The following is a 16,874-nucleotide window of genomic DNA, read 5'->3' as shown; positions in this document are numbered from 1 at the left end:
CAGGAGCTGTTTGAGTCCTTACCGCTGCCTTATGGCTGGTTGACTACTCAGCGATCAAGTGAATACACTTGTACACACACGTGCTCGGTGCTGGTGTCCAGGGGCTCGGAGGATGATGAGAGTAGCAGTGCCTGCTGGGATAGCGTGTATAGCGTGGCTACAGAAACTATACTGTGCTGAGGCCACATATTTTACAATCAGCTGGTACAAGTCACAGAGCTGGAGAAAGGATTTGTATGCTGGACTAGCGCTCCAAAGCCATCCATGTCTGAACTAGGTCCAGACAAAAGCCCAGGTCCATGCGGTTTAAAGATGCACATCGTAGTAGAATTTATAGACAGTTCCACATATTTGGCTCATCATCAAAAGGTGATAAACGGTCTGGCCTGTTAAGCACCAGATACAGATAGCAGCACAAAAGCATTTCCTCAACATTTTCAAAGGATAATAAAAGTCTGGTAACACGTGGCCTGCAAATCGCAAGGTAGAAAAACAGTGACATAAGAGCTATTTCACATGTTTTTGTTTAGGCTATGCAACAATTTGCTCTACACCTGTGTTGGACCTACTAAAACTAAACTGGTAGCTGTGTCAACAAGTTGACAAATGTTGCCATCACGGTTTCACTCTGTAAAGTTAATTAGTAACCGCTTTTACTAAGCGACATGTGCAATGATGTATAGAAACAATTCTTATTTTTTTTTATCTCGATTCGGGTGCCTCCTTACTACCAATTGTGCGAACGCCAGCTACTCTTTATGCAAAACCACCAACCATGTCATTTTGCCCCGAGAAGGGTTTCACAAGTGGTAAGTGGGTAATTCTAGATGCCTTGCAACTTCAAAAATCAACACGAGCTGAGGTTTCAGGCTGTGTATTTTTCTGATACCATATTGCCGCCTACCCCCGCCCCCTACAACTACACATACCCTTGTAATTCACAATCCCTGACTGACCCCAAAAACCTCACGACGGGGAGTTTAACTGCTGACTGTTCAACACCTCTCCACAATGCCACCTCGGGGGGTCCGGGTCTTCACACCTCTGGATAGAGAGGCTGTTCTGGGAATGTAGGGTGAGAACAGGAGGGTGTCACAAACCCACCTCTCTCTAATCACTCCCAATCACTGCAGCTGTTGGAGCTCTTTGTCTCTACACCAACAGCACCCCTCAACCCACACACATCACTCAATAATTCATTTCTGAATTTTTGTATCCCGTTCTGAATCTCAATTGAATATTGTTGGAATTTCATGAATAGCCAGTGACAGTGTGTCATTCTTTGGCACATTAAGTCACTGTTTGGCCTACGGCCTGCCTTTATAACGCTACCAAAGAAATGAGTCATTATGGGCCCAGAGGTTAAAACAAACCAGGCCTGATGGCGTTCAGAGATTACATCCTACAAAAGCATGCGTCAGCACCATGACGCGGACCAATCCAAAGTAGATGTGATACCCTGGGGGCATTCCCTGCCCCACACAGCAGACCCGACACAGGGTCCGAGGGCCCTTTAAACCCATCATCATACTGACATCTTTTTCCACTGAAACACACACAGGCTCATTATGTAAACCCCCTTATAACCATCAGACCAGTAAAAGTGAAAAGGCCACTTAATGTGAGAGACAGACTGCTGCAGTTTGTGTCACCAGGCCACAGCATACCCCTATTAACCTTTAAAACAGCAGCCTACTCAGCTTACCAACCTACCAGCTTAGCCTATAGGGGCATACATAGCTAGCTCTACTAAAGAATAAGCACGTCGCTTTTCAAATTGCCAATAAATAAAGAAATGGGTCACATGGAAAGTTCTTGCAATGGGAACAGCAAACGATTTCTGGTGCCGGACAAAGAGCTCCATTGTCCAGCCGTAACGAGCCACGATAGCTGAGAACCTGGATGAAGAATAGCCTGGAAGTCCAAATATACAAGCTCCATTTCTGCAAACCAAACACCCACTGGTCTGATTTATAAACAGGTCGATACGAAAAGGACAGCAAAGCAAACAATAACAGAAAACTGCCTGATCATATATGGAAAGGGACTGCAGCATAGACGTAGGAAAAACATTTCTGCATTGGTAGCCAGAAAAGAAAAAAGAGGAGAGGATCAGGTCCAGGGTCAATATTTATTTTAACGGCAACCCTGTTTGAGAGCGTAAACTCCGGGAGGGTGACCAACATGTACGAGGTGACCTCATGTAGTATGCACCCGTCACATGAGCTAATGCAGAACGGCATCCACGCCCCACTCAGAAGAACACGTGCTCAATGGAACACATTACCATCTCCATCAGCAGCGGCGGAAGAGCCACCCTCCATTACAAACACCCAGATGTATTTGATGAGGACCTCCTATTCATATTCAGTGATTAGATAGAAGATAATGATGGCATGTCCCACTGGAGGAGCTCAGAATGGAGGATGCACACATGTAAAATCCTCAGTGTTAATTTATCCATTTGTAGATCCTTTTGGACCCTTGTGGTGGTCCATAAGGATTTTATTGAAACGTGGTGCTCAGCCTCCCTGACACAGAACAGAAGTCTATCTAGGCGTATGAGCCATCCAGTTGTTAACGTCACCATTACATAGATGTATGGACCAGCTCCAAAAACCTCTCGGGTCTTTCCAACCACCCCCTTTACCAGACCCAGAGTCTGTTTTTATTTACAGACCGTGACCTTAGACCCGGTCTATCTCAGTGTGATCCACTCCCTGATCTCTGCCTGGCACGGGGTAAAGTCAAATAGGAATGAGTTACTGATTATGAAGTGTGTGAGCAGACCTGCCCAAGCATGATGGGATGTGGACTGATAATAGGCAGCTTTCGTTGAAACCGTTACTTGCAAACCTGTCCTGCACAGGGAGTCTCTCTTTCTGACACACTCCCACATGTATCATACTAACATTATCACGCAAATGTAACATGAACACGCTTGGCTCCACAGTCCACGCCATGCACAAGAACATGTATAAGAACCTTAAGTTCATGTGTGTGTCTGACAAGAGCCGTCACACACAGTTCAAAGATAGATCCTATCCTCAGGCGTTTCTCTACGGTGGTCTGCCCCGGGTGTCCACATTTAATTCTATTACTCTCAGCCAAGGGGGCATGACAGACACACACATAGACTATATATAAACTCATTGTCATGGATCAGTGCCATCAGTCAAAGTAGAACAACGTGAGCCTTTGTGCTAGAGGGCATGATATGGGGAGGTCAATATATCCTCATCTCCCATCATTCATTGTCATTATGCAGCTGAAACATGACAGCAATTTAACAGACCATAGAGAAGAATGATTTCCCCCATCTAGTCATACACAGTATTCAATGTTCATTAACTTTTTTTTATTTTTTTGTAATTACCTCAATCTTTCAGGCTTAAATGAACACTCTGGATTTTACAGTGTTTTAACTGTTCTTTGAAGAAGAAGTAACTCCTTCTCTCTGGTCTGACAACCCCCCACCTCCTTGGATTCCAGATTCTCTTGCACTCCCCCGTGTCTCCAGGATAGTGATAGTGATGCGTTGGTGCACACTTATTGACATGCCAAGTTATCCGAAGCTACAAGTGAATAGAAGCTCATAAGCCCGCCTTACACCCGCTCTCATATGTCGTTTGGCTTGGCATTCAACTTTTGAAAACATACATGACATCCACAGGGAAATCAGAAGAGGACTGGCCCGTTGGAATATCTACACACACAACCCATTGTCTCATCCTCTCCATAACCATTGTGCCTCGGCTGGTAAAAGTTCAGATGAAGTCATCGGAGAGATGTACTCCTGGTCTCCTGCACATACTGTAGAAAGGGGAGAGACGGAGAGACGACGGGGAGGGGAGGGGAGGGGAGGGGAGGCTAGACTAGACAGTGGGGGAAGTATGGATGAAGGGGTTTAAAAGAAACTGCAGAATGACATCAGCATAGGAAGTAAGGGGGTAGTAGTCGTAACACACTCTCCTCTGACTCGAGTGTCTGCTAACATCACAGCCTAAATCAAAAATACAGACCAAGAGAGCGGCAGCCCTTTAAAAAGACAAAGCAAGAGGCAAGGAGAGGGGGTTCCCCTCAATGTCTGAGTGTCTGGTGCCTGGAGAAGTGGGGAGGAGGAACACCAGGAAACTAGAGATGCTGGCTTCCCTCTCGGCTACAAAGCCTCCTCTTGGGAGCCAAATTTGTTGTCGTTCATACAAAATTACAAATCGCAGAGATGTTGTTGTTTTCAGGGCAGTTCCATAATGTGCAGCAGTTGGCACTGATTGACAGCAACAGCACACGTTGGCCAGCACACCACTCACTCACTCCTGTGACAGCTTCTCTGATACAAGGACCAGACGATACAGTCTGCTGGACATGATACTGTGCCAGTCCGGGTGCCTGCCTTGCATCATCATCATCATCATACTGATGTATTGACCACAGACCACGTCAGACCAGGCCATTATACCTGATTACACTAGTCTGCCAGTGCCTACTGACTGCAGGGCTGAGACGCCCATGATAATAACATGCAAAACAGAATCCTCCCAGTGTCTCCACAGGGGGACTGACAGAATGCTGCTGATAGTCACAGCATGTTTGAGAGGTTACATTCCTGCTATGTCAAGAAGCATCTCGTGTAGCCTGCACTCTACACCAATAAGATGTGATTGTTACAGGTTTAGGTGTAATTGGTTTTGTGGGGCTTCTAAGGTCGTGATGTGATTAAAATGCCAGTGACCAACTGGCTTAAAATTTGAGGATGATTATATCAAAAGGGGTTTATTTCCCTTTTGCGTCTGAGTTAATGCGTTTTTCATGATGAAATGGCTACTCTTTTCTAATGACGTGCTCAGGGCTTAACACGCCAGATTTATCCGAAACCACACTTAAGGACATGGAATTCCTCAGTACATATTCAATTTAAAACGTAATTGGATGGGGGCTGAGCGCGTGCGTAGTGCGTAAAAGTCTCCAAAATGTACAAAAGAAATGTAGGCTCCTTGTCAAGGCTTTTGGACGTCTCATGAAAGTGATGATCGAGAGTAACCCCTGATTTTAGGGCATTGATTCTCAAAGTGGGGTCCGGGGGGGTCCTTGAGGGAGTTCCAGGGGGTCCCCAGCTTAATGATAGTTAGAACCAAATGGACCCGACAGGGTCCATTTATACACTCAAGAATTACATTAACATTGGTTTTATAAAGTGGGGTCTCAAAGATTGAAATGCCATTAAATGGGGGTAGTAAAATTAAGATGGTTCGAATCACTGCTAGAGCCGTACAAATCTTCTCGTATATGGGGGTCCTTGGCATATCTTTTCAAATGGGGGTCCGCGGGCTAATAAGTAATAAGTGTCAATTTGGGGGTCCTTGACATGAAAAAGTTTGAGAACCACTGAGGGGAGGGGGGGTTCTATAAAAAAACAGTTTCCATTTTCTGTGCGCGATGCAGGAACTCTTGAACGTACCCCAAAAACATTATCAACAAACCTCCATACTGGCGGCAGCTGGCGTTGCTTTATGTCACCCCCGGGGTTTGCAACAGCTTGCAAAAACAAGATTTTCGTCTCGAAAAACCAAACTCACCTTGCAGAATCGGCCAAGTAAAACTCCACCGCGTATCCGAAGTAACTCCCGTCGGGTCCGCTGTAAACCGCGGGGTTCTCCACGTCCAGGTTGAACGCCTCGCAGAACGGCTGGGAACACCGGAGCAGAAGAACCCCGATAACACTACAAAGAAGCGTGCGGACGAGGACGACGGCTGTCCTCCCCGGCGTCTTGGTGCGAAATCCTTTCATCCCCATCTCAGGAAGAATAAATAAATCCGCTACAGTTTGGAAAGGCCAAAAAAAATGTCCCCCAACTTCAGCGCTTTCTTTCAAAATCCACAGAGAGCCCCTGAAAATGGAATAGCGGTTGAGTCTATCTGAACTGCATCCCTGTAAACTCTGAGCGGGTTAGTAGTGTCTCATAAATGCTCCGTCAGCTTCTCTCTCTCGGCGTCCTCCTCAGACCTCTCTCTTCTTCTGTTCACTTCTCTCTCTCCTTCACTACTCTCCCTCTCTCTCTCCCTCTCTCCTAATTGACGGTAGGGAGTTCCTTTGCTCGTGACAAACTTTTGGGGAGGTGGAGCCTGTAATTCACAAAAAGTTCGAGAGAACTCTTCTCAGCCCTACTTCTCACAGCCGCTACTATCTGAGAATAAACGGTCTGCCAATCTGGTGGTAGATAATTATGTGTGGTCCTGAACTGGTCTGGATGGGTCCCTGTCAGTCAGTGGTGGGACTGGGAAAAGTAGCTTACTCACATGTTTACTTATAGGCAGAGATGGGAAGTAACGAAGTACAAATACTTCGTTACTGTAACGAAGTACATTTTTCAGTACTTTGTACTTTACTGAGTATTTATTTTTCTGGGTACTTTTTACTTTTATCCGTTACATTTTCACACAAGTATCTGTACTTTTACTCCGTTACATTTTCAAAACAGGCTCGCTACTTTGGTTTTAAATGAATGTTGTGCCGCTGCACGGCAGATGAAACGAAACAATAAAATACTCAAGTAGAAATACCAGTAGCATTGTCGTAAGCGGATCCATGCTGGAGTTCAGGGAACTCCAGCATGTTATGCTATGTTCAGTCGTAAGACGGTGGTGCGCATCGAAAATAGCAGATCTATAAGCTCACAGCGCTGCTAACCGCGACGCATTGTGAATTTGTAAGTCTGCTGCAGGTCTGCTGACACCATTTCCGCATACAACGTCTCACAGCCAATCAATGACTCCTATTTCACGCATCCCTCTCTGTGATTGGATGGGATACTGTCCGGCTGTTGTTGTTGTTATTCAACGTGAAGAAAGTTGGGTGAAAACAGTGGCTATTTATTACGTTTCTGTTGGGAAATAAAAGCCAATAATCTGATTTAGGAACGCTGTATCTGCCTTTGATTACAATGGCAGCACTGATAAGTTTAACACCAACAAATAGGTTCAGTGGCGATTATGGAATATTTACAACATCTGAAAGGAAAACTGCACACAACACAAGGCAGAAGGAGATATGCATGATGAAGGCTTACACACGCTATTTCTACAAAACGGTAAGCAAAAGGCAGTCCTTATAAAGTGGCTTGTTTAAGCCATTGGTTCTCAAAGTGGGGTCCGGGGACCTACAGGCGTCCTTGAGGGAGTTCCAACCCAGGGGGTCCCCAGCTAAATGATAGTTAAGAAACCAAATGGACCCTTATGGATCTGTAGAGTGTACACAATTGAAATGCACCCCCTTGCAGCTAAATGCTAGTTTGGAAACAAATGTACAATGGGTCTGTAACTCTCACAGTGTACACTCCCAGAGTTAAATTAACATTGATTTTACCCAATAAATGGGGGTCCGTAGCCTAATGCATGTCAAACTGGGGGTCCTTGGAATTAAAATGGTTGAGCAGTGATGCTTGGTGGTCCATGGGCTAAGTAATAAGTGTCATTTTGGGTGTCCTTGACATGAAAAAGGGGTGTAACTTGGTGGGCGCTGGTGCTTCTCACTTGTTTAGCCTCGGATCAAGACAGTCTTGTATCGAGGCTGGTTATGGATTGTTATGAGTAAAACGTGATTTTATTTATTTTTTGATGGGAGAACGGAAGCTGGTCGTTCTCAGCAATACATCTATTTCTTATATATGCCTACAGTACAGTATATGTACATTATACATTTGGCCATTGCTTAAAAAGTACCAGTCATTTGGATATAAAGCTATTAGTTTTTCTTTATTTTGTTAGTAGGAATACTTTTGCCTTCTGTGTACTGTGCCTGTCTATGAATAGGATGGGGAAGGTGTACGCTATACTGTATTTTAACATGGTGGTACTTGGAGAGACAAATATTTTCTGAGTGGTACTGGTAAAAAAAATAAGGTTGAGAAACTGATCTAACCTATTATATTTTCTGAACATGCAGTAGTTTGTGTGAATTACAGTATGTGTACAAGTGGACTATTGTGTTATACAGTATGTGATTCTTTAAAATTAGATATTTTATGATAAAACTGTTAACAGTCATCATAAATTGACTAACTGAAAGTAAATAGTAGTTACTTTTAAAATTGCAGTAATCGAATTGCGTTACTGACTACAATTTTTTGGGATCGTGGGATATGTATAGGCCTATATATTTTTTATATAAGTGGTACTCAGTCTAAAAAGGTAGAAAACCTTTGCTGTATTTAGATTTCACATCATAGTTTGGAAACCAATCCTGGGCCAGTTTTTGGTGGGGATCTTTTAAGTTTATTATCCTTCAAATTCTATTGGCTTTGCACAGAAACATACGGTAAAAATACTTTTACTTTTACTTTAAAAGTACTTTTCAAAGCCTGTACTTTTTACTTTTTACTTGAGTAATTATCTGAATGGAGTACTTTTACTTTTACCAAAGTCGTTTTTTTCACAAGTACTTTTACTTCTACTTAAGTACGGAATGCGAGTACTTTTCCCATCTCTGCTTATAGGTAAAAGTAGCCTATCAACTGCAAAGTGCGAACACTTGTGTAGCCTAAAGTAGCCTACCAAAAGTAAAAGTACAAAATGTTTGAAAATTGCAGATCTATAAGCTCAGCTTGGCTATAGGGATGGGTCCCTGTCATGCTTTTCATCAGCAGAAATGTGTGTGAGAGAGAGAGAGAGAGAGAGAGAGAGAGAGAGAGAGAGAGAGAGAGAGAGAGAGAGAGATGGTTATCAGATGCGAAGATACCGGTCTGGTACATGATTGACCAAATGAACAATGAACCTCAAGTGTTCAGTCGATGCTATCTCACTGCTTTATGTTGACCTTTTCAACATGTTTTCGCTGTCAGACAAGACTGCCTTTAATTATCATTTATCATTGGATAACTTTTTTTGGTAGATAAGTCTGGAATGGAGGTTATTCTACTTCTATTAGGCCACCACTGTGGCCTCACAATTAAATAGACGCCCATTAAAATGCCAACCTATCTTCTTATAGTCATCACTGTAGTGCTCATTAAATGCATAGAGTGTCTGTCCTGTGTCTCAGAGGCAGGGGCGTCACAAGGGGGGGGGACCGATTAGCCTACTAGGACACAAGGTGGAGGGGCCTTAATTATTTTATGCACGAGTTTCCGACGCCCCATAGTGCATTGCGCAAACGTCTGCATCGAGGTTCCGCCGCCGATTTACAAGCTCACAACGGGTTGCATCTGCGACGCGACGTGAGCTTGTATGTCTGCTGTTAAACCCGGAAGTTTGGTCCTGATAGTCTCCAGTAAACCCCCGGGGAAACTTGTGGATACTTTAGCTATTGAAAAATAGCAGATATACAAGCTCACAGTGCGGCACAGACTGTAGATCTGCTATTTTTGAAAAGTCGTGAAAATGTGTGCAAATATTTGAATATATGCTATGTGTTTTTTAAGCAAACATTTATTACTCAAATGTTGCTTCTGGGGGGTCTCTGGAACTATATTTTGAGATGGGGGTCTGTGGCCAAATACATATCATTTTGGGGGTCCTTGACATGAAAAGGTTTGAGCACCACTGACATAGAAACATAGGTTTTTCCAAAAAATAGCAGATCTACAAGCTCACAGCGCGGCACTCGGTTGAGCTTGTATATCTGCTATTTTTCATTAGTTAAAGCACAAAATAATGCGTTCCCAGTCTAAATGGGTTAAACCCCCTCCCGCTATGAAGAACATTCATGGGGGGCCCGCAGTGAATCCTTGTACCCAGAGTCCAGAATTGGGTGCAAAACCCTTGCTCAGAGGATGGCTATAACAGCTGCCTACCAATGACATCATCTGTAACCATGTTTGGTCAATTCAAACAAGATTTCAAAACCTTACTTCCCAGGAAGAGCAAGGCTGTAGTTTGGAAGCTTGGAATCCCCACAATGATGATGTCATTGGTGTCTGAATGTAGGCAGGCTACTTGAGTATCGAAAGTTGAAGTAAATGCTTAATACAAAATAAATAACTAGCATTGTAATGTATTCTTTTCTCTCTCACTGAGGTGTATGAAGTTTATTCTGACACACAAGTAAATGTGTTCAGATCATCAAAGCTAAGCTACAGTACCGATGACCATTTGACAAAATTTAGAGCAAATTTGAGAATGAGAAAGGTAATTCTCTCATTGCACATAAAAAGGAGCGAGTAACAAAAAAAAGTAAGTAAAGTACAGATCCTCAGAAGAATTACTTAAAGGAACAAGGTAGTTTTAATAAGTACTAATACTATAACACCTCATGATAACACATGTATGCTATAACAGGGCATTTCTGTTTTGAGCCAGCTTATTTTTGGGTACATCATTTCAGTGATTTTCAGCAGAAAAATGTGAACAGCAAAACAACGGCAATTAGACTGGTCAAATAACCAAAACCTGTCAAATGAACTACTGTGAGAAAACAGAATAATTACTCAAGTATTATGTAAACAAAATACACCTTTATTTCATACTAGCGTGAGACTGGCTCAATGTGTGATCCATATGTGTGCCCTACTAATTACAGTGTTGATCCGATTCTGGAATATGATGTTCTCTGATGCCATTGGGGTGTGGGAAGATTTAGTATTTATGCTTCTGAGTCACACGAGACCCACGCAGTTGTAAAGTGGTTAGGCTGCAAGAAGCAGCCTCACACTGACGTGAGACCTTTAATAAAGTGATCCGGGCTTGCTGGAATTAGTGGCTGTTGATTTAGCTGATTCACTCCAAGCCCAGAGGATTGAACACCAGGGCCAATGTGGCTGGGTGGCAGTATAGCAACATACAGTGATTTATGATTGGTTGCATGCCGTGTAGCGCACAGAAAATAGCTGATCTACAAGCTTGCGTTGTGCGCTTGTAATTCTGCCATGTTTGGTGCACGCCATGGTGCGCAACCAGGTTTAAATCAGGCATTAGTATCTCACTGTCAAGTGTTGCTCATATTTATAACTGCTCAGTGGGCCCCCAATAGAGAAGAAGGAGGGTCATTTTCTGAAGACTGCCCAGGGGCTAGTCCACAGCTGTTGGGGTCAACGTAATGGTTCAAAGCCCTCGTCTACTACTACTCTATCACTCTGTTTTTAGGAGTACATGATGAGCTTTCACTTCAGAGGAAATAGACCTAGAGTTTACCGGGTGGTTGCCATCCCAAGCAAGACCTTGTCAACAAATGATTTGGGGTCCAAACTTTCCCACTGAAAAATAAATATTGCTTGCTTACCAACCTTTCAAAACACTTTTAAATCTTCTGCAATGAGACTCTACAGCCTCTTTTCTTTTACTGTGCCTCCACCTGCCACAAGCACATTGATTAATTTTAATTGGGTACTGTAGTCATTTTGATTTGTGTATCTGGATAGTCCAAGGTCTGGCGGTGATAGTTAGTCATCATATTCTGCTATGCACAGACTCATGACCTCATGAGAAAATGAGACTTAAACATTTGAGGTCAGTCCACAGGAGACAAGTAAAATACTTTGGGTCTACTGTAGATGAAATTGAGCTGAAAAGTCTAATTATTCCATTTGATATGATATTCGATATTTTGGGATCTATATCGTCTATATCGATACTGATACCGGAACCGATACAGTTTATTTATATAAAAAAAAAGAGATTAGACATTTGCCCGGGACCCAAACTAGTGAAAACAGCAGATCTACAACCTTGAGACCTTGTAAATCGTCTATTTTTACTACTTCAACCGCTTATCCGGAATCGGGTCGCGGGGGTAACAGTTCCAACTGAGACTTCCAGATTACATTTGTTGTCTAATTTATGGAATTTCTTAGATGCTTATTTTATTGTCTCCACCAGCCGAAGGCATGGGGGAGAGTATGTTTTCCCCTTCGTCCGTCCGTGCGTGCGTCCGTGCGTGCGTGCGCGCGTCCGTCCGTGCGTGCGTGCGTGCGTCCGTGTGTCCTCGCAGTTTGTGTGCACCTAATCTCAGTCGCCGTTGGCCCGGTCGCTGCCAAAGTGAGCACACACATTCCCTGGATGCCAATCTAGAACCTCTGCCCTAAATTTTTCAAATGGGCCTTTTCTAGTGCCACCTAGTGGCCGATGTTCGCAAAACACATTTCTGTGCACTACTCTTACAGATTTTGTCCAAAAATCCTACAAATCGGTAAGCAGTATCTCGACAGTCATGTGATCGACACGGATCTGTCCGATTTTGCATATTCCATCCTGATTGGCTAAGATTGGCTTCCAAAGTTTGTAGGATTGAGCCGTTTTGAACAAAATACCTCAAATCCCAAACGCAAAGTGCAATTATCATGAAATCGCGCACACACGTTCCCACTAGGTCGAGGAAGAAATGCCACTTCAGATTTTTGAAATCAGCCTCATGGTGGCGCTATAACAGGCCGATTTGTGGTTTTACCTATAACTCCACCGATCAGTTTCAAACTTTGTAAGCGCACTCCCTAGAGGCCAAGGAAAAACCCTTTCTCTGCATTTTTCACACCAGCCTTTTATAGCGCCACCAGGAGGCCGACTTATGTAAAACACATTTTTTTCGATTATTCCTTGAGATTTTATCCAAAAATCATGCAAATCGGTACACAGTATCTCTATAGTCATGTGATCAAGTCCGATCCGTCTGATATTTCATATTCCATCCTAATTGGCTAATATTGGCTTCCAAAGTTTGCAGGATTGCTCAGTTTTTTAACAAAATGCTTCAAATCATCAACGCAGCTTGCGATTACCGTGAAATTTGCCACACATATTCCCACTATGTCAAGGAACAAATGCTACCCTTTTCACGTTGGCCTGTTATAGCGCCACCAGCAGGTAGACTTTAGCAAAACACAATGCCTCAAATCATGCATGCAGCGTCCGATTGCCATGAAAGGTCTAAGGTGAAGAATATATGCCAGCCTTTTTACATTGGCCTATTATACAGTAGCACCACCAGGACGCCTGGCCTGGTGGAGACCTGTGCTCGGAAGAGCACTGCTTCTAGTTTATTAATGAAATTACTTAGAGAAATCATTGTCTCCACCAGCCGAAGGCTGAGGGAGAGTATGTTTTCCCCTCCGTCCGTCCGTGCGTCCGTCCGTCCGTGTGTCCGTGTGTCCTCGCAGTTTGTGTGCAGCTAATCTCAGTCGCCGTTGGCCCGATCGCTGCCAAACTGAGCACACACACTCCCTGGATGCCAATCTAGAACCTCTGCCCCACATTTTTCAAATCAGCCTCATGGTGGCGCTATAACAGGCCGATTTGTGTGGCCTGGTTGTTACCTGCTAATCTCCGGCGCCGTTGGCCCGATCGCTGCCAAACTGAGCACACACACTCCCTGGATGCTAATTCAGAACCTCTGCCCCACATTTTTTAAATCAGCCTCATGGTGGCGCTATAACAGGCCGATTTGTGTGGCCTGGTGGAGACCTGTGCTCGGAAGAGCACTGCTTCTAGTTTACATTTGTTTTTTCCATGAAAATCGTAGCTTTTTTTGGGTAAAATATATATTTATATAGGTATCGATACTTTCTTAAAAGTATCGATACAATATTATTTTCAGGTTACCGATAGATATATCGATATAAATATCGATACGCACATCACTACTGGGGGACTCAGGGGGAGGGTGCCCACTGGCCTACCGGTCCAGGCGCATTCCACATAGACTCAGTGTGGCCTGACTAGCGTGTCGCTGGTTCCATTCCCAATCCCGACTACCTTTGCTGCGTGTCATTCCCCATCTCTCTCCCCATTCCCTGTCAGTCTGCTGTCTCTGTTGCTGTCAGTACCCCTGTCTTTGATTGAAAAAGGTATGTATTTGTTTGTAAACCTTGCAGTAGCCTACATACAGTGAACCAAAACTAGCGCGCTCCTTCGGAATGATGATGTGTACACATTTGGACCGTTAGCATTTTTGTTACCCTGTTCCCTTTTTGGTGATGCATGATGGGGAGTGGATAACTGAACGGTATTTTCCATTTCCCCCAACTGTGATTTCTGTTGAAAAGTGTGGGTGTGGGTATTCCAATGCCTGTGCATTGACATCACCACAGGGCCACTATAGCAACAGATCTGGAGTGCAACAAAACACTTCTAGGACACTTCACGAGACTATAAACAGCTGGCCACCTTTCTACAAATATAGCTCTGACACGCTTGCACTTGCATTTACAGTACACACAAGCAGGCACATACATACTGGATATGAGGGCTTACAAACACACAGTAACACACAAGGCTACAATACACACTTATATACATACAAACTCTTTTGGGCAACTGAGCACGTGTCTTTCCATACGGTATACGTAGGCCTACCGGGACAAATTATTAATAGCACAACCATAAGGCCAGTCACTATTATTATCTTGGCACAGTTACAGTATATGCACTTATATATGTTATATGATGTGAACCCTTTTCATTGAGCCAATCTGGAAACTTCTAGTCATTGACGTCAAAATCGCTGGCAGTGTGGCAAGATTCTATGGAGGAGTATTTGATTAATGTCACTCTGCCATCCAACATTTATATTATCAACTATAATATTATAATTTAACCATTTTCAACCTGGGGTATGGGAAAATAGCGAACATCGCAGATCTACCAGCTCACAACAACACGTCACATAATATGTAAGCTTGTTGATCAGCTATTTTGCTATTTGTCTGATACTGTATAGGCCTAAGTGGTTAATTCCCAAACACTTTGCATTTTGGAATTAGTTATAGATTCTTATTCAACAATTTACCAGCACCTACTATCCCCAATACAATATATTTATTCCCTGAGCCCTTGCCCTTGTCCCCCAGGCTGCCCTCATGTCATTTCTCTCTATAACACAAACAGCTCTCTGACACTGATGGACTCCATGGGGGTGGGGTGGAGAGCCACAACTGTTAGCACCAGGATTCAGGCCCCAGGAGCAGACAGCAAATAAAAGCCACAACAGGCGATATGTACACACAAACGCTATAGCCACAACAATCAAAGCAGGATTTATTCGTCTATTTGTTCCTTTAGCAGTAGGCAAATCCCCTCTTGGTTTTGAAATGGGTCCATACCACCATGGAAAACTGATTAGTTGTGTAAAGAAAAGTATTTGAGAGCAATGAACTACTGTAGCTTAGGCCTAACATTGCAGGACCTGGTCTTGATCTTTAAAGCTTAAAACCTGTATCAAAATACATTTTAAGCACACAGAGTTGGCCTTTCCTTCCTTCCTTCCTCCTTATATTGTTTATCCCTGTCACTCTCTCCATGTTTCCCCTTCTCCCTGTTTCTCTCTCTCTACTCCACTGTTGTGATGTCGTGATACACATCTAACTGGCAGGAAATTCCTCCAATGTAAGGCCTGCCTGGGCTTCCTGCACTTTCAGACTGTGCACACTCAGACACACACACACACACACACACATAACCTCTCTCTCTCTCTCTCTCTCTCTCTCTCTCTCTCTCTCTCTCTCTCTCTCTCTCTCTCTCTCTCTGTGCACAGATACCAGTCCCCTTCTCCCTGTAACATTGTGCATGTACAGTAGAAAGAGGAAGGGTGTTGGGGAGTTGTTGATCTCTCTGGGACGTTGCGTACTTATTGGACGACAGATTTGTCATGAAGGAGTGGAACTCCTGAGTTGGCTGTCCCTTGTTTTCAACGCCATCTCTTAGCAACGCAGAGGTTGAGTGAATCATACCATTGTTTTAGACAGGGGACTCATCTCGAGGGCTCCTTACAAGGCAAAATTATCCTCCTCCCGAGTCCTAATACTAACACAAGCATATGGTTCCTTCTGCATTTCGTTGCCATCTCTCTTATTGTTGAGACTTTATTGTGGAACAACCCCCATGAACTTTCAGACGATGTGGGCGAGCAGCAAGATGATCCTAAGAGTGTCCGTTATTCAATTACCTTGTTAAAGTGGCCACAAACCATCTGAAAATGAGCAGTTGAGTTTTATGTACATCCGCTAATCTGTCTGAGGGAGCAGAGCAGTAAAGCAGCAGTGCGCGTGCTGTTGGGGGGGTACAAACTCTACCAGAGACATTCCACATCCCATAACACATAACTATCCCCTAATACCAACCCTGACCTGTTGGCATTTACAATCATGTGTCTGTGAGCCTTCACAATGTGGATCACACACAATGTGTGGCATCTCTCGAATCTCGATATTCCGACGGCCGCCATCGGAAAATCACCACGCGACCCTGTAACCTATCTCTTTTAAAGACATGTTTTCACAAACTTTGTGTCTCAAGCCACATTTTGTTTTTGTTTGATTTGTGTAGCTCAGCATAGGTTATGTCTTCACAATCAAAATCACAGTCAGAACCACAGTCAGATTGATAATCTGAATTATTTTGAATGCATTACTGAATTCAATAGAGGCTAATATGGGTAAATACGTATATTCACTTAAATTAAAAAATTATATAGGCCTAACTAACTACAGTAATATCAGATAATCCTATCAGATAATCACAATCAGATAAAGCTAAGAGAGGGCCCTATTATGATCCAGGTCTTATGCCTTATGCCTTAAACTTCTTTACCTTTTTTTTACTATTTCGAAAAACATTTTTAAATACTTCAAATGCTGATCTACATCTGCACGTTGTTAACTTGCAGATCAGCTATTTGAAATATTAAAAAAACAAAAACTAAATAGTAAAAAAAGGCAAAGAAGTTAAGGCATAAGACCTGGATCATAATAGGGCCCTAGATGTTAAACGTTCAACTTTGAATGAACCATTATCTCACAATGTTTGAACATTTGAACAAGCTGATTGGTTGATGGCTCAATTCAAAGATACCATTGAAAAAGACACGTCCCCTCCGCTTTTGCATTCTCATCCTCCATGGTGCGGGTGTCATGTTTTATTTGCATGGCCTATTTGTCTCTCAGAATAATGTGCGC

The 16,874-nt window shown here is 43.3% G+C and overlaps 1 protein-coding gene across 1 annotated transcript in view; it reads right to left on the bottom strand.

Moving 5' to 3' along the window:
- The window catches only part of itga5 (integrin, alpha 5 (fibronectin receptor, alpha polypeptide)), a 47,281-nt gene extending 41,043 nt beyond the window's left edge, over positions 1-6,238 (bottom strand). The window contains exon 1 of the mRNA XM_080733227.1: positions 5,577-6,238. Within this exon, the coding sequence (XP_080589353.1) occupies positions 5,577-5,794 (218 nt within the window). The 5' untranslated portion in view covers positions 5,795-6,238. The remainder of the gene's footprint in view (positions 1-5,576) is intronic.
- Between the last annotated feature and the right edge of the window lie 10,636 nt (positions 6,239-16,874).

This window comes from Nannobrachium achirus, assembly GCF_963921795.1.
Source record: "Nannobrachium achirus genome assembly, chromosome: 9".
In the NCBI taxonomy this organism is placed as follows: domain Eukaryota; kingdom Metazoa; phylum Chordata; class Actinopteri; order Myctophiformes; family Myctophidae; genus Nannobrachium; species Nannobrachium achirus.
The sequence above is the reverse complement of the archived record's forward strand: the minus strand, read 5'-3'. Positions and strand labels throughout refer to the sequence as shown.